Source organism: Muscardinus avellanarius (genome assembly GCF_963383645.1).
Source record: "Muscardinus avellanarius genome assembly, chromosome: 11".
NCBI lineage: Eukaryota > Metazoa > Chordata > Mammalia > Rodentia > Gliridae > Muscardinus > Muscardinus avellanarius.
The window spans coordinates 38,959,452-38,982,160 of record NC_137797.1 but is presented as its reverse complement, the minus strand read 5'-3'; the positions used below and the strand labels follow the sequence as shown (position 1 = coordinate 38,982,160).

Below are 22,709 nucleotides of genomic sequence, written 5' to 3'. Positions count from 1 at the left end.
TTCTCTGGTAAGAAAGAACACAAAAAGAAATATTAAAATGTAATCTTTAAGTTATCAAAAGCTTGGTATCAGACAAATGAAACTGTTATGTGAGACTATCATTTTTAATTTTGGATAAATTGCTATAATACTAGATGTCAACCACTAAGCCAAGCATGGGAGGGAGGGATGGGGAGAGAATGGGGTGGGGATCGGGTGGGGGCTGACTGGGCGATGTGTGCCTATATGTCTACAAAAGTTTGTATCCCACTATGATGTATGAATACAGTACACCAATAAAAAATAAAATAAAAAAAATACTCTGATAGCTGTAACTTTAATACAGCTAAGTTGTATACATAAACATATTTGGAGTTCTGTGAAGGAAGGTACTAATTCATATATACACATATATGTATATATATTTTTAGTGACACCTGTGATTCCCATTATCATTATTGATCCTATAAATATTTCATGGATAAATATATTTTTAATCAGTAATAATGCATAAAAGCTAAACTGAAGCAAAGATAACTACATTGTGTCTACAGGGTGCATTTTATCTTCTCATGCTTTTATTTCTCCTTTTTCTCTTCAGCGGCATATTTAAACACCGGGATTATTCTAATGAACCAAGGAAAGACAGAAGAAGCCAGGCGTACATTCCTAAAGTGTTCTGAGATCCCAGATGAAAACCTAAAGGACCCTCATGCACACAAGAGCTCTGTTACCAGCTGTTTGTACAACCTGGGGAAACTCTACCATGAGCAGGGACGCTATGAGGTCTGGCCACAGACTCCTCTTCCTTTCTCCTTGCTCTGCTCCAGTCTCGGTGTTTTCTAACCCACCACCTGCTCACAGGCCCATCACTGTCTTTGAGAAACTAGTCTATGCTCACATTTAAAAAGTTTTAAAGGCCGGGTGTGGTGGCGCACGTTTGTAATCCCTGCACTTGGGAGGCGGAGACAGGAGGATTGTGCAGGTTCGAAGCCAGCCGCGTGCGCTGGCTTAGGAGACCCTGTTCTAAATAAAAATATAAAATAGGTCTGGGAGTGTAGCCCAGAGGTAGAAGGGCTTCCAGGAACCCCAGTACCACCAAAAAAAAAAAAAGGTTTTAAGATCATATTTGTATGGAAAAATAACCTATAAATACAAATTTAAGTTATTAATTCCTTTGAGTTTTTCAGAATAGTCTGTTAAGACAGTTGCAACTATTCAAGCTACAGAAACCACACACATCGCATATTTTGTCACCATTGATTTTGTTTCAAGAACTGTTTCCCTTCACCCAGTGTGCGTGTGCGTGTGCATGTGTGTGTGTGTGTGTGTGTGTGTGTGTGTGTGTTTTACTAGTATCTAGTATCAAACCCAAGGAGATTCTACCTCCAAGCTACTCCCCCAGTCTTTTTACTATTTTGTATTTTGAAACAGGGTCTCACTAGGTTCTTGAGAGTCACACTAAGTTGCTAAGTTTGGCCTCAAACTTGTGATCATTCGGTCTCAGCCTCCCACATACTAGGATTATAGGAATGCACTACCATGAACAGCTTTGATGAGTTTTAAAAATATCTTGTTTGTTTTTATATACTCTAAGTAGTAAGTGATTTGATATAAGTCATACCTATTGATGTTAATTCTTTATAAAACTATGATGAAATATGAATTAATTATATTACTTTTAAATTGGAGGTGGGGGAGAGATGTAATGGAATGTCATTCAGTTCCTCCTGCACAAGAGACATGTGATTCTGACTGACCCTCTTTTTCAAATTTAAAAGAGTTTTAATAGCCGGGTGAGGTGGAACATATTCATAATCCCAGTACTTGTGAGGCTGAGACAGAAGGATTGCTGGTTTGAAACCAACCTCATCAAATTTGTGACACTATATTTCCAAATAAAAAATAAAATGGGGCTGAGGGTGTAGCTCTGAGATAGACTGCCCATGGGTTCCATCCCCACTACCAAACACTCACTCACAAAATTCCTAATGTTCCACTCATTGTTAAGCTAAATTTTTATATGTCATTCTTCACTAGGCTCAGCACTTTCATTTGTAAAATTTGAGGTGGTATACTACTGAAGGATGTCTCATTTATTTTTCTCCACTGAATAATTTAGAAATAGCAATGGGTAGTTTTCACTTTGGAGGAATGTTATTATTCTATTTACTGTGAATATCCCTGTACCTTAATGATGATTTATCTCTTTTTTTTGTTGTTTCTTAAATTAGGAAGCCCTGAGTGTATACAAGGAAGCAATTCAGAAAATGCCAAGGCAATTTGCCCCACAGAGCTTGTACAATATGATGGGTAAGTAAAACATTGGCATTTTAATTGACATTTAAGGAACCTGTGGAGAAATTAGAATCTGTGCTTTAAGTGGAATTCAGATGCATCGTGTTATTAGTACAAACAAGAAGCCTTGTTCACGATGTTGCATTCACATTCTGACAGAGCGATTGTTCTGAAATGAGTGCATTATCCCAGTGAGGCTTAGCTTTTAATTCTACAAACATAATAAATATTATTTAGAAATTGCCATAAATGGTATATTTGTTGCTTAAGTTGAGTTTTTAGATGTGTTTCACACTGGAATGATTGGACAAAATGTGTTAGCTTCATAATTTTCAACACATTGGCCAGTTCCCAGAATTGCTGCAAGGGGCTCTCAAAACCATTTTAGAAAATAAGCACCAGCCAGACTCTAGAGAATTCAAAAGCAATGCCTTATGCAGATATGTAAATTTTCAATTTTCAGTTATGTTTCAGTTATCTTCATTTCAGTGACTGTATTAACTTCATGTAAATTTTTTTTCTTTTTTAACTGAAGATTGAACCAAGAATGCTATGCCACTGTTCTACACCCCCAACTATATTTTATTTTTTATTTGGAAACAGGGTCCAAATAAAATTCCTGAACTAAATTCCTGAACACTGGCTTTGAACCTGTGATCCTCCTTTTTTAGCCTTCTAAGAACTGGGATTATAGGCATATACCAATAGTGTTATTTTTGTAATCAGAAGATTCTCAAAAGTAAACCTGCAGTGATGTTGATTCATGAACTATTATACACATAAAAGTTGAGAACAACTGAGCCAATTTGTATTGTTTTCATGGGTCAGGCCTTGAAGCTCAGGAGTTGTTTTCAGAGTATTTTAGCACAAACTAGACTGTGAGGAAGGTAGATGTGCTATTATTGTTATCCCTTTTTCTAAGCTGAATAATAAGCTTCACTTTCTTATCCTGAATCTGAGACATGGGTTTTTCTAAGTATAGTGCCTTAAGAACTATAAATATAACAAAATACTCTTTTCCAGACATTGATTACTGATCTCCTTGTAGGAAATTTTTACCATAGCCATTTGATGGTGGAAACAACTGAAAACAACCTATATAGCATGTGGCCCTGTAGAAACAGTTTCTAAAATTTATGGTACCCTGCTGATGGGTTAGCACAACTATTCCCAGATAACAGAGGGAAAGGGTTACTTCTGTATTAAAATCAAATATTTATTTTTTCCCAAAGAACATATTGCAAGCTGAGAGCTTCCCTTTTCACTAAACCCAGTTAAGCCATTTAATATTTCTGGACATTCCTTATGCATATAAAATAAGTGAGAGTATACTACTGAACCTCTAGAATTATATTACACTTATAAATCCTATGATTTGAGAAATTTGATAGTATCTGTACAGCTTATACATACACACAAAGTTTCAAACCCTCCCAAACTAGAAAACACACAACTGCAAAAATATTAATATTCTTTTCTTCCTTAGGAATACAAAATTTGGAAATAGTTCAGAGGTAGAATGGGTAATATTATTTTTTTCAAAAAACTGGAGAAAAAATTATCATTTGTAGGAAAGAGATCAATAAACCGATTCCATGTCTCTTGAAGTCCTACCCCAGTTTCCCTTTTTTTTGCAAAAAAGTGATGTAATGCTCATATTAAAGAAGGCACTGGAGTATATTAGTTGTTTTTTAACTCTCTGATGTAACTACTAAAAGGCTGGGATTACTAAATGTACTTTTACCCTTAAACTTTTATAACCCAAAAGAGTGTCTCTTACTATCTAGCATTTTGCCATCCATTTGTCCATAGGAGTGAAATTTATAAATATATAAACATGTGCCTAGAGTATGTACATTTATTAGTTGAATGAACCTATTTAAATACTGGATATTCTTACATTAAAATAAATTATAAAGGAACTGCTTTCTCTAGCTTTGTCTAAAGAGGCACAGTGGTTCTACTTGACGATCTTATTCTTAACTCTAGTGCTTGTAAAGGCAGTATCCCCAATTTTCCTTGATGATGAAATAAGACATCCTTCTTTAAATTAGGATAGGACTCTGGGACCTTTGGCAACTACTGAGTATGTATGGTGTCTTTACTAATGGGAAGTGACAGTGATTTCAGAATATTCATTCAATTTTTCTATGTAAATAAATTGGATTGAAAATTCATCTGGTACCTTGGGATCTGTGTCTCATCTGGTTACACAAGTGCAGAGCACACAGGGGCAGCAAAAGATAAACGAGTCCCTGGGGTTATTACTTATTCCTTTGTCTTGTTTCCCATTATAGAAGGTGGTGGTTGCTTTACCCCAACTCTGAAAATCACCCTAACAATTGTCTAGAGGAGGATCCTCAAAGAAGTTAAAATTCTAGTTTTCGTCTATAATTATGGTGGTGGCTGTCTTGTGTTTAATTTCATGTGAAGATCTGTCAGCTGATCAGATTTTATAGTTTCGGCTGTTCAGGAAACTATAATTTTCTCAGAGAGCGAGTTCACCTCCTAATCAAATGGGTTAAATCCCCAGTGTTTACTTTAACTCCTAATACATTTTGATTAGCCTCCATTTGACAAGAAAAAAAATGGCCTAGGAGATAAGCTGCCCTATCAGTTCATCAGTTTCATTAGTCTGTCAGCATGTGCTGATTATCCTATCAAGTTTATCAACAGCCTTGAATGTGTTTTCTAATTCACACATTTACATATTATTAGTGCCCTTTAGGGATCAGTGATGGATTATAATGTCTGGCTAGATTTAGCCTGCAAGTACTCATTTTTCTCATGTCTTATTTGTTTACCCCTCAGCAACACTACCCCTAAGTGTGTGTGTGTGTGTGTGTGTGTGTGTGTGTGTGTGTGTGTGTGTAAATGTGTATATTTCTTTCTCCCATTCTTTTCTACCCCTTGCTTTCCTTTCTTCTTCACCCTCCCTCTTCTTTTCTCTCCTTTTTTCTTGATGATTAGGAGAAATAAATAATTAAATATGCATACAAATATAATTGCATTTGAATGTTATTAGTTTAGGATTCTTTCTTTCTTTCTTTCTTTCTTTCTTTCTTTCTTTCTTTCTTTTTTTTTTTTTTGCAGTACTGGGAATTGAACCCAGGGCCATTCTATCTCCAAGGTATACTCCCTGCCCTAATTTTTATTTTTTATTTTAAAACAGGGTCTCACTATGTTTCAATAGCTGAGACTGGCAGCAAACCTATTTTCCTGCTTCAGCCTTCTAAGTACTGGGATTACACGCATATGCCACCATGCCTGACTAATTTAATAATTAAATTCTCCATATATATTACATTTTCTCTTCCATTGTATGTTTAATGAATAATGTCTTATTTGACTATATGCTGTATATGAATTCATTTAACACTAAATGAGCATATTTTTTCCCACGTTTTGTTAATAGAAAGCGAGTTTGATTAATTTATTTCTAAACTTAAATTTTCTGTGTTTTATTTTTGCTTAATTTTATTGTGGCAGTATATATATATATATATATATATATATATATATATATATATATACATATACATATACATATATATATATATATACTGAAAAGCTATATAAAAATTTATTCTTATTGTTTTCTTTGATCCCATAGGACCAAGATGTTTAAGCAACCATAATTAAGGAGTATTCTTCCTTCCAGAATGAGGCAAACTGCATACATGCAGAAATCACACACTTAGGTTCTTGTAATTAGCAAGGTGTGACCGTACATGAACTATTAAGAGGCCAAGTCACAAATTAAGTTGTTCTCAGCCAGCTGTGTCATTGAATTCTGTGTGGGCCATAGTTTCCTCTGGAGAGGACAGGTTAGATTAAGTGTCCTTCAATGTAGTGTGGCCTCTGAAGTCAGATTTCCTAGGTTTGCATAGGCTCTGACACTTTGTAACTGAGTATCCCTAGGCACATTATTTATTTAATGGAGGCCCCTGTTTTCTGGTCCATAAGAAAGCTATAAGGATTGTTTTGGTTTGAAAGTTAATGCAGATAATGGAGGATAAGCATGCTGGCACTAATGTCTGACCTGGTAAAACGTTTTGTAAAGTGACCTTCCATTGTAGCTCTCAACACTTCTGTGGGACCTGGAGCTCCAAAAGTGGATGATTGGATCTCTGTCAGTGCTTTTTTGGTTTTGCAGTATAAATATGATTCCTCCATAAATAAGATCTCTGTCAACCAGATGGCCTCACAGTTACAAAGTTCAAGAGGGATTTTGTTTAGTTCTGTCTTGTCTACAATTATTATATTTTCTCTCCATGCCCATTCCTGTATTTCTTTCACTGATCACAGTAAAAATTCTTCTCTTATTATTAGCTCTGTTAACCAAAGTTGAAATAGCATATTCACATAATGCCACTTATTGTAGCAATAGAGTACTTTCTCTAAATTACAATTGGCATGTTTGGGTTGAAATTTCTTCTTTTCCTCTCATGATATATTTTCTCTTTAGTTTTAGTCAGAATTATTCTTAATTCTGTCAGCCATTATAGCCATTTTTAGATCCCAATTTCCTCTATCCTCTCAAAACTTGTGTGTTTGTACAACACATGCGTGTGCATGCGAGAGAGAGAGAGCGAGAGCGAGAGAGAGAGAAGAACGAAAACACTCAGGTTCATTTTATTTCTGAGCTCCCAAGTACTGAGATTACTCGTGTATGCTTCCATACCTGGCTTAGATGTATTTTAGAATCATGAAATATTTAAGATGGAAGATTCATATCTTTAAAATTCACATAACATTATCTTTTTTTCCAAGAAAGGAAATTAACATCCAAAAATTGAGTTGATCTGTTTATGATTTCCCTTAGTGTTAAAACCAGAAGTTTAGTATCTAATTTAAATTCAGGTGCCTTTTCTATCTAATCTTTCAGTGTTTCTGTAACTGGAATATTCTATGTTATGTCAGAATATGTTTTCTTTGCACATCTTATAAAAGCAAAAGTAAATAAAACATAAAAACCCCTCCAGCTTAATTATGAAGAATAAAAGAGCTACCAAATTATGGTTTCATTACAAATGCATTAAATATACAGGATATTAAAATAATGCAGGATAAATTTTTTATTCTTTCTTTGTTTATTTCCCTTATTATCTCTACTTCAGTGTTACTTTTGAATACCCCTAAAGGATTATAGGAAACTAAATTAGGTTATGACTTCCAATTATACTTATCAGTTTGAGCTTTTCTAATCCCAGAGGTCATTTTTAAGTCTATTTACTATTTAAAACAAAATTACTTGACTTTCTAAATGCAAAGTAATTGTTAGGTTTAATTATACAAGCAATTTAGGCCATTGTATCTTGATAATATATCTTGAGAACAAAAGGACATAATCTGTTGTGTGGGGGAAGAGAGAATTCAGGGTTACTCTCTTGACATTTTATTCTACCATCCCTGTAGACTGTGCTGTGCTCACTGGATCAAACAAAACAAATAAGTATTTAGGTTTGTACTTTAATTTTTTTTTAATTTTTTATTGGTGCATTGTAGTCATACATCTAAATAGGATAAAAGATGGTGGAGACATACATGCACACGTCACCTAATTAGCCCTTACCCAATTCCTGCCCCATTTCCTCACCCTCCCTCCTTCCCATGCTTGGCTTAGTGATTGACTTTGATATGTTTCAAATTATGTGCTTTAGAGAGTTAGGCCACCTTATTTGCTCATCTCTTAAATCTACTTCTTCATCTAGAGTTCCTCCTGTTACCCATTTCTCCCTAGCTTTTGCATAAGAGGGAAATTATTTATTGTGACTCACTTTAGCATGATGTCCTCCAGTTCCATCCATTTCCCTGTAAATAATTTAATTGTGTTTTTCTTTGTGGCTGAGTAAAATTCCAATGTGTACATATCCCGCAGTTCTGTAATCCATTCATCTGTTGATGGACATCTTGGCTGGTTCCATAGTTTAGCAATGGTGAATTTGCAGCTATGAACACAGATACACATGCATTAGTTTGACAGTTTGATACCCAGAAGTGGTATTGCTGGATCAAATGGTAAATTCGTTCCTATTCTTCTGAGGATCCTCCATACTGTTTTCCAAAGTGGTTGCACTAATTTGCAGTCTCACCAACAGTGTTTTAGAGTTCCCACTTCACACTCTCCCCAGCATTTGTTGTTTGTGTTTTGAATGATTGCCATTCTAGTTGGAGTTAGGTGAAATCTCAGGGTAGTTTTGATTTGCATCTCTCTGATTGGTAATGTATTTTCTTTCTTTCATTTTGTTTTGGTTTGTTGTGCTGGAGAACCCAGTGGGCCCTTACCATGTAGCAATATCCCTATCCCTTTGAAAAATTTGAGACAGGGTTTAAGTTACTCTGGCTGGTCTTGAACTTGACATTTTCTTGCCTGAGTAGCTGGTGTTATAGACATGTACCACCACACGCTGTATGCTTTTATAGTTTCTAATGTGATAATATCACCATTGGCAGACCTACTCATATTTTCCTGTTGTCTACAATTTACATTCTTATAATGCATAGTGGGCATTTATCTTATTGGAAAAAAAACTGTTTTGTAGAGGAACTGTTTTTTTTTTCCCTGATTTACCATTATTTTCATCATAGCATTAAGTTTGAAAATAGAAAAAAATTCTTTTCTTCCCCTCTTCTCCTACAAGAGAGGCATCTTTACATTTTCAGTTGTTTGAAGTAGCTTTTAAGTGAGAAGAGTTTTCCTAATCATACTGAGCTGTTCACAGACTGTGCAGAATGAAATGATGAAAAAAATTACTAATGCGATTTTTGGTATAAAATGCCTGTGCAAATTTTAGAATTTTATCTTTCAGAAGGAAACTTATGCAGTGAAAGAGTTAAATTTAAATGGTCATAGGTTCTTTACAATTATTTAAAAGAATTGACAAAGGAATACACAGTGTAGCTTCTGAAAAAACAATTATAAAAATTCTTACTTATAAAACCACCCTAACTCTCCTTGAAATCTGAACGTTATGTGCTAAGTTCAGTATGTAGAATGGGCATAAAAGAATTCCATTCTCCTTCAGTCATGGATACAGTATATGTTTTAGCTGGAACATTTATTTTTGTTGGATCAATGTGTGTGTGTGTGTGTGTGTGTGTGTGTGTGTGTGTGTGTGCGCTTGTGTGTCCATTACATTGTTCTAGTATAAATTTCAAGTAAGGATATTTAGATTTTTTTTTGACGTGATGGTTTATGTACCTAAAGTTTTCTTCAAGGCTTTTAGCATGTTGACTGTGAAAGAGATGGTTTTAACTGTGTGAGATTTGAACTTCACATCTTTTAAGGGTGGAAGCATTAACACTCCAGTAGTGCTAAGCTTCTTGTACCACCTGCTTCCCTATTCTGAGTTCTGGCAATTTTCCTACGTTGCCTGTGTTGGCACTCTTGAGAATCAGTGAGTCAGTCCTATCGGTATCAGCATGACCGTGTAAGTGGATTAGCCATTAATCTCTAAATATCCCCAAAGAATATTAACTTCTAATTTAAAAAGTAAGTCTACTCATTTCACTTTCATTTTTCCATCAGTAGAAATGAAATAACAGGATACTAGGGCCAGGTACATTAATTTCACAGTACAAAAAGACAAAATGTAGATATTAGAGATTTCAGAATTTCGCTTTACAAGTAGCCACCATCATAGGGAAACCATCAACTTTGGGCTGCATATCAAAAATAACAAATATGTATAAAACTTATCAACAGGACAACTATACTTTTTTTTAAAGTTCTGTTTATTATAAAACTGCAGTTTTAAAATTTCTCTTTTTTTTTACCATTCAGACTTGATATAAATTATCCATTATGTACTGTGGTTTCAGACCTTAATTTGCCAGGCATTAGCCTGTAGACTACAAAGGGAAGCATCCAGTTCAGCTGCATTAAATAGGTAATATATTTTGTTTAAAGTTTCAATTAAATACAAGGCCAGAAGATTTATGGCTTCTATGGGGAGTTTGAACATTTAAATGCCAATAGAAAGGTTGCTTAAGGATCATGCTTAGTTCTCAATGTCATTTCCTTTCTTAGAAATATGATATAAGACAGTAGATTATATTTCATTGCCATTAAAGCCACACGAGCCCACCTGTTACATTAATTCATGCTTTTTGCCAGTTTCATAGTAAAGAGGAAGATGAAGCTTTAAAGCTTTATTTTTAAATTAAATTTTAAGAAAAGGAATATACTCAAATTAATACCTAATTATATCATTTTTTAGTCTCAGGTTCTCAAATAGCTTCCTTGTGTTCTGCTTGAAAAATCTGTTTTCTGAGGCTTCAATGGAAACAAATGAGAAAAATATACATATTCTCATAATTTATTTGGCAGTAGCCATGCACTGAATCTTTTACTTAGTAGTAAATACGGGTTGGAACATATTTAGGAAATTCATTAACTGGATTTGAAAATCTAGCATTCTAAAAGATGTCCATGTTGACATCAGTCACTCAGTTGAATGTGCATAGTCACACGGAAGAGGAAAATTTTGTATGCAGGACAATCTTGGAAATTAATGTTGAGGAAATAAGAGGTTATTGCTATACACATTTGCAGTAGGCAGCTGTGAGGCAGAAAGGTGTGATGCTGGGGTCCAGCATCGGCCAGTCCAGGGGTCTTGAAGGAGATGTAGGGTCAGCGAAATTGAAAAATGAGAGACACCATGCTTAGTAGCAGGGGGAAGGCATCTCTGCCTGTGCCCTAGAATATATTTTATTTATACATGAATCTGACAAATTACAGCAAGGAACAACATATGTATTTTGTTTTTTATTTAGTTTTTCAAAACCACATTACACATACAATGTTTTTCATCTAGTTTATCATTAACCTGAATTCCACATAGTAGGCACACCTCGAAGCCACCTGTTTTGCCTGTTTTGTGTTTTTCATTAATTTTTAATGAATTGACCTACAAAACATATTGCTACTCTATATCACATATATAAGCCTTAACTAAACTTATCCTATCCTCTATCTTAACTACTAAATATTAGATTTACTATCTCAACTTCTAAAATTTTAACTGCTAATTTTATCTGTTATATTGGCTACTAGGTATTCTATTACCTTATCTTGACCCAACCACCACATTTATACTAAACTTATTCTATTTCTCTAGCATACAATGCCTACATCTAATTTTCTATACCTATTAAATTGTTTACCAAGAGAACTCTTTTGTCTCTGCCTGCCCAGTCCTCTGTAGGAATGGCAGAGTCCTGACATGAAGCCATTTTACAGTAATATTAACTCTGTGCTTGCCATTCATCATACACTCCTGTATAGGAAAGTGGGGGATGGTTGGAGGTGAGAAGTATTCTGATTAGTGCTAGCCCCCTGAGGGGGATACCACAGTCGACCCCCTAACTTATAAACAATATATGGAGGGCCTTGCACAGTAGGTATAATTTGCCTAAAGTTAGCTTTTCCTTTCATGGCTAAAACCTTAACTGAGTTAGGTGTTGTAAGCAGAGGAACAAAGAGCTCTTTTCTATGTAGCTTCTTGAAAGTTCTCCCATAGTCATATTCTTTTTAGTGCTATTCCCAGCACAAATCTTAGGGTATTTTCCAGTCATATTCACATCAATTTTCAGATTATTACAAAAGTAGCAATCCCCATTGAAGGGGGGTCAGGGGTCTTCGGGATCAATGAAGGGGGGTCGGTGCAGGAAAGACCCAAGGCCAGCCGTCGGAGATAAGCAAGCAAGCAAGCAAGCAAGCAAGCAAAAGCTTTATTAAGACAGCCCAGCTCCCTTTTATATCAGGCAGCTGGGAGGAGGGGGCTTCCGTTCACAGCGGAAGATCGCACAAAGTATGGGGCATTTACTGATTGAGTGGCTCATACCCCAGTGGGTTTATTATCAGGGGACTGATTGTTTGGCATCCCGTGGCCCCTTTGGCAAGCTATGAGGTAACCAGCACAATCTGGAAGAGAAGCCGGAGAGGCGCCATCTTTGGCATGACTGGGCTGCGTATCCTAACACACATTCCAAGAAATTTTCAAATGTCATTAATATTATCATTATTATAACTAAAATCAAGCAGGATAATGGCTTCAGTTTTGCTGAGTCTTCCAGCCCTGCAGAATTCTCTTCCCAGCTGTGACCCTGTGATGCAGCAGGAATGGCAGTGTGACACCTCTCCTTCCCATTAGAATCTTCAACCCTGTAACTCCTATAAGAGGTATAGATCATTAAGAGGAAAGCACAACAAATTTATTTAACCAAACTTTTATTCAATTGGAAGACTTAAGAAACGAGGACTCAAAGACCCAAGAAAAATTGCTTTTATGCTTCGGTTTAAGGAAAACTAGATAGCAGTATAGAATGTGATTGGTCAGAGGAATATGATCTAGTGGTAACAGACCCAGGGGGAACCCACTATAGCCTGTCTGAGTCCTCTTGGCCTCTCTGTAGCATTCTTTCCCAGCACTCTAGGTATGGATGGGCCAGGGCACATGTAGTGCAGGTCTTTAAGAAAGGAGGGAGAGATTTCTAGGTCATTTGGTATGCTTGCTTTGGGGAATAAGAGTTCTGATTTTATGATCTGTCTTAAAGAAGAGAAATGCTAGTTTCTATGAGAGGTTTTGGGGAGTAAAACGGACAGAAGAGAAGAGTAATGGTAAGAGTTGGAAAGATCTTTGTGACGTTCTTTCAGTTTCCTTTTAGTTCAAGTGTTTGGCTTGCCAAATGCTTTAGTTTGGGATATTATGTTTTGAGCTTCAACAGGAGTAACAAAAATTAAGTTTAAATTAAATAGATGACTAACTCTGTGTGCTTTGCTGTGTATATTATTTCTGTGTTTTACCTAGTAGGTAGAAAAATGCTATTTTTTACATAAAAATCTCATTGAACTTTCCAAATGAGCTGTTACTTAGTTTTAATTTTATCTACATCAATAGAAATCATTGCCTTATTCAAAGCAAGAATAGAAATAGAGCACACAGTGTCTTTTTATTCCAGAATGCAGTATTTTTTTGCAAATGTGTTAATTATGGGAATGAAATTTTTGTGTGTTTTTGTAGAATCTTATCCCCAGATACTCATTAAGATAGAATGAAATTTAAATTTCTTGTATGCCTTAGTAATTAATACTAACATAGCAATTTATAGCACATATAAGTTATTTATTGCCTATTAGAGAGATATGTTAGTTGATTCAGGAATATGCATGAAATATATTCCTTAAAAGATCTCCATAAAACTGAAGTAACTTTTCTGATACTCTCCTGATCCACGAGAGTCCCTTTCCATTTTTCCACAACTATTCTATTCCTGTATCTCTTACTGCCATTACGTTCATTAATTCTTCTCAGGTGAATATATTTCCTCATTTGTTCTTCCTTTCTCTTGTATAAACCTTGTTTCTTTTTTAAAACTCAGGTTGGCAATTCTTTCCTTGATTTTAGTGTTACCAGAGCACTCTAATAATACATGGCCATTTTGTTTACTATTGTAATTCTAAGGAGGACAATATTATATTTCTGGAGAAAGGATCTCCATCTCCCTAATATTCATGTTGACACCCCCTTCACATAGAGTATCTCATCATTTTCCTAATTTTAGAAGATTCTGAGCATCTAGTAGGATTGGTTAGCTCCAACATGTGTGGATTGATTATTTTAGTAATTTATTTTCTTGAAAATCTGATCCAGAAATACTGCTTCTGGGTATCTACCCAAAAGAATGGAAACCAAACTATCAAACAGATGCATTCATATCTATGTTTATAGCCACACAATTCACAGTTGCCAAACTATAAAACCAGCCAAGATGTCCATCAACAGGCAAATGGATTACAAAACTATGGCATATGTACACAATGGAATTTCATTCAGCCATAAAGCATAATAAAATTATATCATTTGGGGGGCAAAGGTGGAACTGGAGAACATTAAACTATGTGAGATTAGTCAGTCACAAAAAGTAAAAAAATTGGATGCTGTCCATAATATGTAGAAGCTAGTGAGAAAAAAGGTCAAAGGAGGAACTCCAGAAGAAGTAGTAGAAATCACAGATGAGCAAATAAGGCAACCTGAGGATGATGGGAGAAAGGAAGAGGGAAATTCCCTAATGTACATAATATACATTCACAGACACATCAAAGTCAATCATTAAGCAAAACATGAGAAGGAGGGAGGGGGAAATGGGGTGGGAATTAGGGAAGGGCTAAATGAGTGATGTATGCATGTATGCCTCTACCATCTTGTACCCCATTAATATGTATGACTACAATACACTAATAAAAAATAAAAATAAATAAAAGGAAATTGATTAGCCTGTTGAACTTTGGAAACTCCAGTTGCAGGTAGAGAAATATTGACATAGGTTTCTGGCTTCTTTCCCAATTGCATTTTGATGGGACATTAGAGGTTTCCTGTATATAACCTCACACTAGAAATTAGGAACCCTTTTAACTTTTACTTGAAGTTTAACTTATGTCTTGAAGATTACTGTTTTTTACTTAATGAAACACATATTCAATTTTTTCCCCTGCATTTTTTTGGTTAGACTTAAAACTACTTCTTTACCAGCTACAGAGCCCTTAAGTTTATTGCTACAGAATATAGTGAAGAGTTAGTTGCATGTTGAGCCTTTTCATAGGACTCAAAATATTTCATTTTACTTCCAATTCCCCCACTCCAGGAGAATAAAATGTGTTTGTTAAACTCTGTTGTCACAGAGTCAATTACCTCTTGTAAGAATGGCCATGTGGATTTTTTTTTCTTTTCCTGCACTATTCAGTAGCCAGATTCAGTAGTCAGAACCAATATATCTGTGACAACTTAACTGGATAGATTTTATGATATTAAGATAGGATACAAGAGATTCATAAAATCTGACAGCTATGGGTTATAGCAAGTGTTTGGCATAAATACATTAAAAACCAGGTTCCCTAATGTGTCTATGTTAATGCTAACACTGTGAAGTAGGAAGTGAGTACAGAGTCTGGAAAAAGAAATTACTTGGAGATTTCTCCTCAAATACATACATAGTAAAAATGCAAGCTTTAAATCCAATTTGAAGCATGGTATGGTGGTACAGGTTTATAATCCCTACACTTGGGAGGCGGAGACAGGAGGATCATATAGGTTCGAAGCCAGCCACAGCTTGTTTAAGAGACCATGTTTCCAAATAAAATATAAAACAGGTCTGGGAGTGTAGCCTGGAGGTAGAAGGCCCCTGAGTTCCATCCCCAGTATAATAATAATAATAATAATAATAATAATAATAATAATAATAATAATATAAAGTCCAATTTAATACACAATGTGATCAATTATTTATAAGATTTTTTTGAGAACTCATTAGAGCCAGAGACTTCTGGACTCAAGCTGGAAGACAGATGAAGAGATGAAAGGTTGTTTGTGTGACTATGTGTGTATGTCACTTCTAGTTTGGATCAGAAGGATTATATTTTCTGAAGTATAGGTAGATAAAAAGGGACAGAAGCATTTGAATCAATGAAGAAATTAAAACTAATTTTGAGAGGGGAAACAATTTTGGAAAAAATTCCCTTCTTATGAATCGGATGACATATTTTAATGTAATAAAAATAAACATTCTAAAATTTTTTTCCAAAAACATGAAAAATGATTTTAGAGTTCATCTCAGAATTATCAAGAAAGTAGAGCCAAGAAGAATGATGGTTGAGACTTGCTTTACTTGATTTTAAAATGTTAAAAGTAACCAGAATAGTAAAAACAATGTACTAATGTAGGAGCAAGAAATTAAGTATAGTAGGTACATGAAAAGCGTGGCGAGTAATTTGAATAAAACAAAAATAAATGAAGACTGATCATAAATGAGAAAACTAAGTTTTGGAAAATCTGGAATAGTCTTATTTAAGATAACAAAGTACTTGAAGAAACATAAATATTAAAACTTGCAAAGTATCATACTAAGTAATATTTTCAAAAATATAAATATTTGGAAAAAAAAGTCAAAATTTTGTCAATGAATCTCTAAGGATAAGTTATTCAATTTTATGAAACTATGATCTTTTAGACTTTCTATAATACACAGATATGTACTGTTTTGATTTTATTAATAATTGAGTGATACATCCTAATTGTAATTTCAATAGGTAGATGGAACAAATCAAGTTAATTGGTTAATTAACTGAATTATACTTATTTTATCTTAGGATTAGATGGCAAAATGAGCCCTAAGGAATGAATTATAAGTAACCCATAAGAGGGAAATATTTTTCCCAACCTGTTATGTTATAAAATGTTCTCTATAAAAGAAAAATGATAATTGCATAAAACATTAGTAGTAATATCAACAAAATATACCTGATAATTTATATGGAAAACAAACATCTCTTAAAAATGTGATGAATACCTTATGAGGCCAGCTAAGTCCTTAAACTTTATAGTCAACTAGGTAGCTTAGAAAGAATGCAGCCGGGTGTGGTGGTGCAAACCTATAATTCCAGTATTTGAGAGGTTGAGATAGGAGGGTCACAGGTTCAAGGTCAGCCTCAGCATGTAGTGAGACTCTCTTCAACCTAGCAAGATACTGTTTCCAAATAAAAATACAAATAGGGCTGGGGGTGTAGCTCAGGGTTAGGATGCCCCTGGGTTCAATCCCCAGTACGACAAGGAAAAAAAAACAAAAAAAAAACAACAAAGAATGCCTGTCTTATAGGCAAAGCATCCTAAACTTAGTAGTATTGGCTATGAGATGCTTCTAGAGATGGGTAATTTCATATGAGCCTCCATTCTTTAGAAACCAGAAAAAAATGTCATAATATCTGTGAGCCCTTCCACAAGAACAAGTTTGAGTTACTGTTAGGTATGTGCAGTTGGTTTTGTCCACATCTGTCATTCAGGTGTCACTGCATAGCTGTCATGGTTTGGCTCATATCTACTTAACATCTATATTATATACTTAATATATTCTTTGTTCAAAAGCATGATATCTGTAAAATACTCTTTTCTCATACAAATCCATTGAAATTCATAAGTGTTAATTTTTTATTTTTACTTATTTTTTATTGGTGCTTTATAGTCATATATCTTAATGGAGCACAAGATGGAAGAGGCATACATGCATACATCACTCAGCCCTTCCCCAATTCCCTCCCATTCCTTTCCCTCTCCCTCCTTCTTGTGTTTGGCTTAGTGATTGACTTGAATATGTTTGTGAATGTACATCATGTACATTAGGGAATTTCCCTCTTCTCCCCTCCCATCCCTTTATATTAGGTCACCTTATTTGCTCATCTATAATTTCTCCTTCATCTACAGTTCCTCCTATGACCCATTTTATGCCTAGCTTCTGCATATTAGAGCATCCGATTTCTTATTTTTTGTGACTGATATTTTTATTTTTAATATATTATTATTGGTGCATTGTAGTCTCACATCATAACGCAGTTCATAGTGGTAATGACATACATGTACACAGTACTTTGTGGGCTTCCCTCTGGCCTCCTCCCCACTCTCCTCCTTCCCTATCCATGATGTCATTGAGTTTGACGTTGATATTCTTCCATATGCACATTAGGTCAATGAAAGTGAGTCCTTCATTTATTCTCCCTCTTCTCTCAACCCCCATCTTTCCCCGGACCACCTCCCTGGCTCCACTGGACTTTCTCCTCCATTATCTGTCTGAAGCCTCTCTGCTATCCTGATTACTCCCTAGCTTCCAAGTATGAGAGAAAGCATATGACCCTTCACTTTCTGTTACTGGCTAATCTCATTTACCATAAAGTTCTCTCCAGGTCCACCCATTTTTCTGCAAATGACATAATTTTGTTCTTCTTTATTGCTCAGTAGAATTTCATTGTGTGTAATAAGTATTAATTTAAAAATATAGAGCAGCACAATTCATAATAGCCAAATTATTATGAAACTAGCCTAAGTGTCCACTGATAGATGAATAAATCACAAAAACTGTGGCAATATATACACAATGGAACTTAGCCACAAAGAAGAAAGAACAAAATTATGTCATTTGCAGAAAAATGCATGGATCAAGAGTATATTACACTAAATGAGATTTTCCAGTTTCCACCTCTCATATGTGAAAGCTAGAGAGAAGTTGGGTAACAAAAGAGATCTCAGATAAAGAAGTAGAGGTTCAGTGGTGCTTTAGAGAGGGCTTAGAGAAGGGAGGAGGGGATGAAGATATAATGAAGGTAACATTACTCTGTACCTCATTATGATGTGTAATTACAATGCACCAATAATATTGCATTAAAGAGAAATAAAAAGAAACAATGAATTTAATGTCATTATAATAATAAAAAGTTTTAAAAGAAAAAATAAATGAATAATTGATATTTTGTCAATACCTAAAATCAAATTTGTGAAACACCGGAATTTTGTCACTGAATTATAAGCATTATAATTAATAATATCTTTGTAATATTTTTCCCACTTATATTTATGTTTTAACCTAAATTTATAGGAAAGATATCAGAATTTTTAAAGACATGTAACAATTACTATAGTATTTAAGAGTTAATCACTTTTGATAAAGGTAAACACAAAAGTTAGAAAATAGAGCATCTATACTGAGTATCTAACTACATGTTCTATTTTTTTTATCTGAAAGCAGGAGCTGTTCAGTAATTTGAAACATAAAAATCAGTGAGATCTAGACTATTACATCATCAATAACCCAATATTTTTTCCTTCAGGACTTAGCCTTTGCCTGGGTTATTTAGACCTGGGGCTTTTTAGGGAGGAAGAGTGACATTATTTGTTTTACATATGAAACTGGTTTATGTATCTGTCTGAAACCAGCCTAGAGACATCCAAATTCCCTTTGTCTGTTAGTGAATTGGAAATAAATCTGGGGTCAAACCTGATTGCTATATCATTGCACAGCAAATCTTCTCATTTTTCTGTAAGTGCCTCTATTATGTCATTTTTTAAAGGATGAGACGGAAAAATATTCATCATTGCTGCTTTCCTCCTGGGCATCATAAACAGTTTTTCTATTATTGTAAGTTAATATAAATTACCATACCAGAGAAGAAAACCTAACCCATCTATCCCCCCACCACACACACCCATCTCTGTTCCTGAACAAGTATCTTTGTTTCTTTCCGGTTCGATTTACTGACCTTTCTTTTCCTTTAGCCCTTACTTAAAAAAAAAAAATATTGGTGCATTGTTGTAATACATCTTAATGGGATAAAAGACATATGGAGACATACATGTACCCATTGCTTTTTTATGATTTTAGGATTTTAATCAAGCTCAAAGTTTTATATAAATACCATTCTCTCTTAAAAGGAAATTTCCTAACGCCAGGAGTGGTGGTGCATGCTTGTAATCCCCGCGGTTGGGGGGCAGGGATGGGAGGATCATGCAGGTTTGAAGCCAGATGTGCTAGCTTAAGAGACCTTGTTTCCAAATAAAAATATTAAATAGATCTGGGAGTGTAGCCCAGAGGTAGAAGGGTTTCCAGGAACCCCAGTACCACCAAAAAAAAAAAAAAAAAAGAAGAAGAAGGAGGAGGAGGAGGAGGAGGAGGGGAGGAGGAGGAGGAGGAGGAGGAGGAGGAGGAGGAGGAGGAGGAGGAAGAAGAAGAAGAAGAAGAAGAAGAAGAAGAAGAAGAAGAAGAAGAAGAAGAAGAAGAAGAAGTTGTTGTTTCCTCATGACACTGGTTTTATCTTCTTTGTTACCTTTAAATGTCTATGTAGACTCCTATAGTGGAAGGAACCATAGAAATCTCAAATATGAATTCTTAGCTGGGTATTTGCTTGTTTTTGCCTTAAGTAAGTTAGCTAAGCTCAGAGAGCTACAGTCACCTCATTTTTAAAGTGAGACTGATGTCAATTAGAGTGTAGGGATAATAAGAAGGTAAAAAGATAGTCGATTTAAGATGTTAGTAGGTAGACAATAAATAAGCCTCATGTGTCAGCTTGATGCAGTAGGGGAAAATTCTGACTATAGAGACATTCAGTTCTTTTAGGATGAAATTATTCATTGTCCTCTTATAAGTATTTATCATTCCCAATTCTTTTTCTCCCTCCATAAAATGTATATTATAATTCTTATTGTGAATTAGAAATGAGAAATACAAAGCTTTTTTTTTTTTTTTTTGCTAGTGTCAGCAATATAACAACTACTTGTTTCTGTATTGGTTGGTTGTTACTTAAATCTTTATTGAGGAGTCTTTTTGACACATCCAATTTATACATGATTATTTTCTTACATTTCAAGTTTTACATGTTGATATATTTTTACCACATTAATAGACTTTTTTGTATTAAAGTTAACCTTAGAAACAAAGGGCACATTATATGCCACCTATTTATCTCTGAAGAATTGAATAACTTATATGTAGGAAGCATTTTTAAAGGTCAGCCCTGGATTACTATCACTCTTCCTTATTCTTTTAATTCAATAGAGAAGCTCAAGGCAAAGTGGAATGAAACTGATTGCCAGTGTATTACACCTAGAGAATAATTTTCTAAGTAAGAGAGTATAATTTTCACCTGAGTTGGGGAGTTGGAAAGTTTGTGATTATTCTCTACTAGCCAGCTGGCCAAGCAGTGTGTCAGGTGCAGGCACCCTGAGTTTAAATTGAAGCTTTGCCAACTTACACATGCATGCTTTTTTTGTTACTTAGCCACTCTCTTTCTCACCTTTTTCATCCATAAGATCTAGATACTGGCAGTCTTTAATAACTAGTGAGATGCATATATGAAGCAACTAATGTAGAGATTGAAAATGGTTTCATCTGACAAAAAGTGATGTGTGTTTACAATACACCTATAAAAACAAAAAAATAGACTGTGAACAACTGATTAGTGGTGGGGTGGAGAAATGTACTAAGGCTGCTAGTGAGGCCAAGAAAGAATATTCTACATGTCAAAATATAACGAATATAAGAGAAGTGAGTAAACATAAGTCCAGTGCTTGCCACTTGTAGCTTGCTACCCTAATTCATAGTACACGCTGAATATGAGATTATCATCATCATTTGTTCTTAAGATGTGAAGGATGATGACATGCAGATCTTCTAAGTTATGATACATAATACCCAATAAGGCTAGTTATTTATTGCTTTTGATGCTCTTGCCACATTTTTATTACTTATTTGTAACCATTAAATATTTCCATATTTCTCACACAATTTACAAATTAACAACTTACTTGTAAGTTCTTACTGAAGAAAATGTGCTACGCACTAATTATTTAGAAAGTGAATAGGCATTTCAAAATAGGTCTAAATTATGATAGATTTCTAACATGGGAGATAGAATAATACTATCTGAAGTGATTTTTTTTAGCAATTTAAATATAATAGAGACTTGAATCCCAAAAGCAGTTTGGATTTAGTGTTATCTCATTATTTTGAAGAGGAGAACCAACTATTATTAATCTGAAAATTTATTAAATTTTTTTATATCTAAGAAGTGGAAGTTCCATTTAGTTTAATGGTTGCACAATTTTTATAAATTGACTTATGACCACTTGAAGAATCAAGTAGAATTTCAGGTTGATTCCAAATGGAACCTGTACTGTAGGACCATCTTCCTTCTAGCCTTATAATCCACTTTATAGATAAGAGTTCAGATAAAATGTATCAATGATCATCAATATTTTAATATTTCAGTGCTTTTTCATATGTTCTGTTATATAAATCATATCTAGTATTGTTTTGGAATGAAGAAGTACTTTGATTTAGGAAGACATTATTTACTTTATCTGGAAATATGTTTTAAACAACAAAACAACCTAACAATCTTTGTCAGTTTCCATACAGTTATTATAATAAAACCAAACTATTATTAATAGAATGTATGTCATTAAAAAATTCTTTCCCAGCTGGTGTGGTGGTCCACAGTTTTAATATCCATATTTGGGAGGCTGAAACAAGAGAATTGTAGGCTCAAGGCCAGCCTCAGCAACTTAGAAAGGCTCTCAGCAACTTACTGCTACTTTGGTTTGTTTTTGTTTTGTTTTGTTTTTTGGTAATTTTATTTTAATAAAATTTCCTTAGCTTTTATACTTTTATATTCTTTTTTAAAAAAATTTTTATTGGTGCATTATATTCATACAACTTATTGGGGTAAATAACTTGTGTGTACAATCATGTACACATCGCTGATTTAACCCCTACCCAATTCCCACCCCATTCCCTCCCCGTCCCTCCCTCCCTTGCTTGGCTTAGTGGTTGACTTCGATATGTTTAAGTCCATTGTGTATTTTAGAAATTTTCCTCTTCCCCCCTCCTTTCTCCTCCTTTAGGTTGTCTTGTTTGCTCCTCTATCGGATTTCCTCTTTCAAGAGTTCCTCCTATGACCCATTTCTCCCTAACTCTCACATATTAGGGAAAGCATCTGATTTCTTATTTTTTTACCAAAAATAAAATTGGTCTGGAGGTATAGCCCAGAGGTAGAAGACACCTCAGTTTCAACCCCAATACCACAAAAGATTTTTATTTTCCTAACCTACCAT

At 34.7% G+C, this 22,709-nt stretch overlaps 1 protein-coding gene across 1 annotated transcript in view; it reads left to right on the top strand.

Annotated features, from left to right (window-relative positions):
• TMTC2 (transmembrane O-mannosyltransferase targeting cadherins 2) overlaps positions 1 to 22,709 on the top strand; it is a gene marked incomplete at both ends in the record, with an annotated part of 448,300 nt that overhangs the window by 291,831 nt on the left and 133,760 nt on the right. Inside the window, 2 exons of the mRNA XM_080705147.1 lie at positions 581 to 765; positions 2,214 to 2,292. Of these exons, the coding sequence (XP_080561273.1) occupies positions 581 to 765; positions 2,214 to 2,292 (264 nt within the window). The remainder of the gene's footprint in view (positions 1 to 580; positions 766 to 2,213; positions 2,293 to 22,709) is intronic.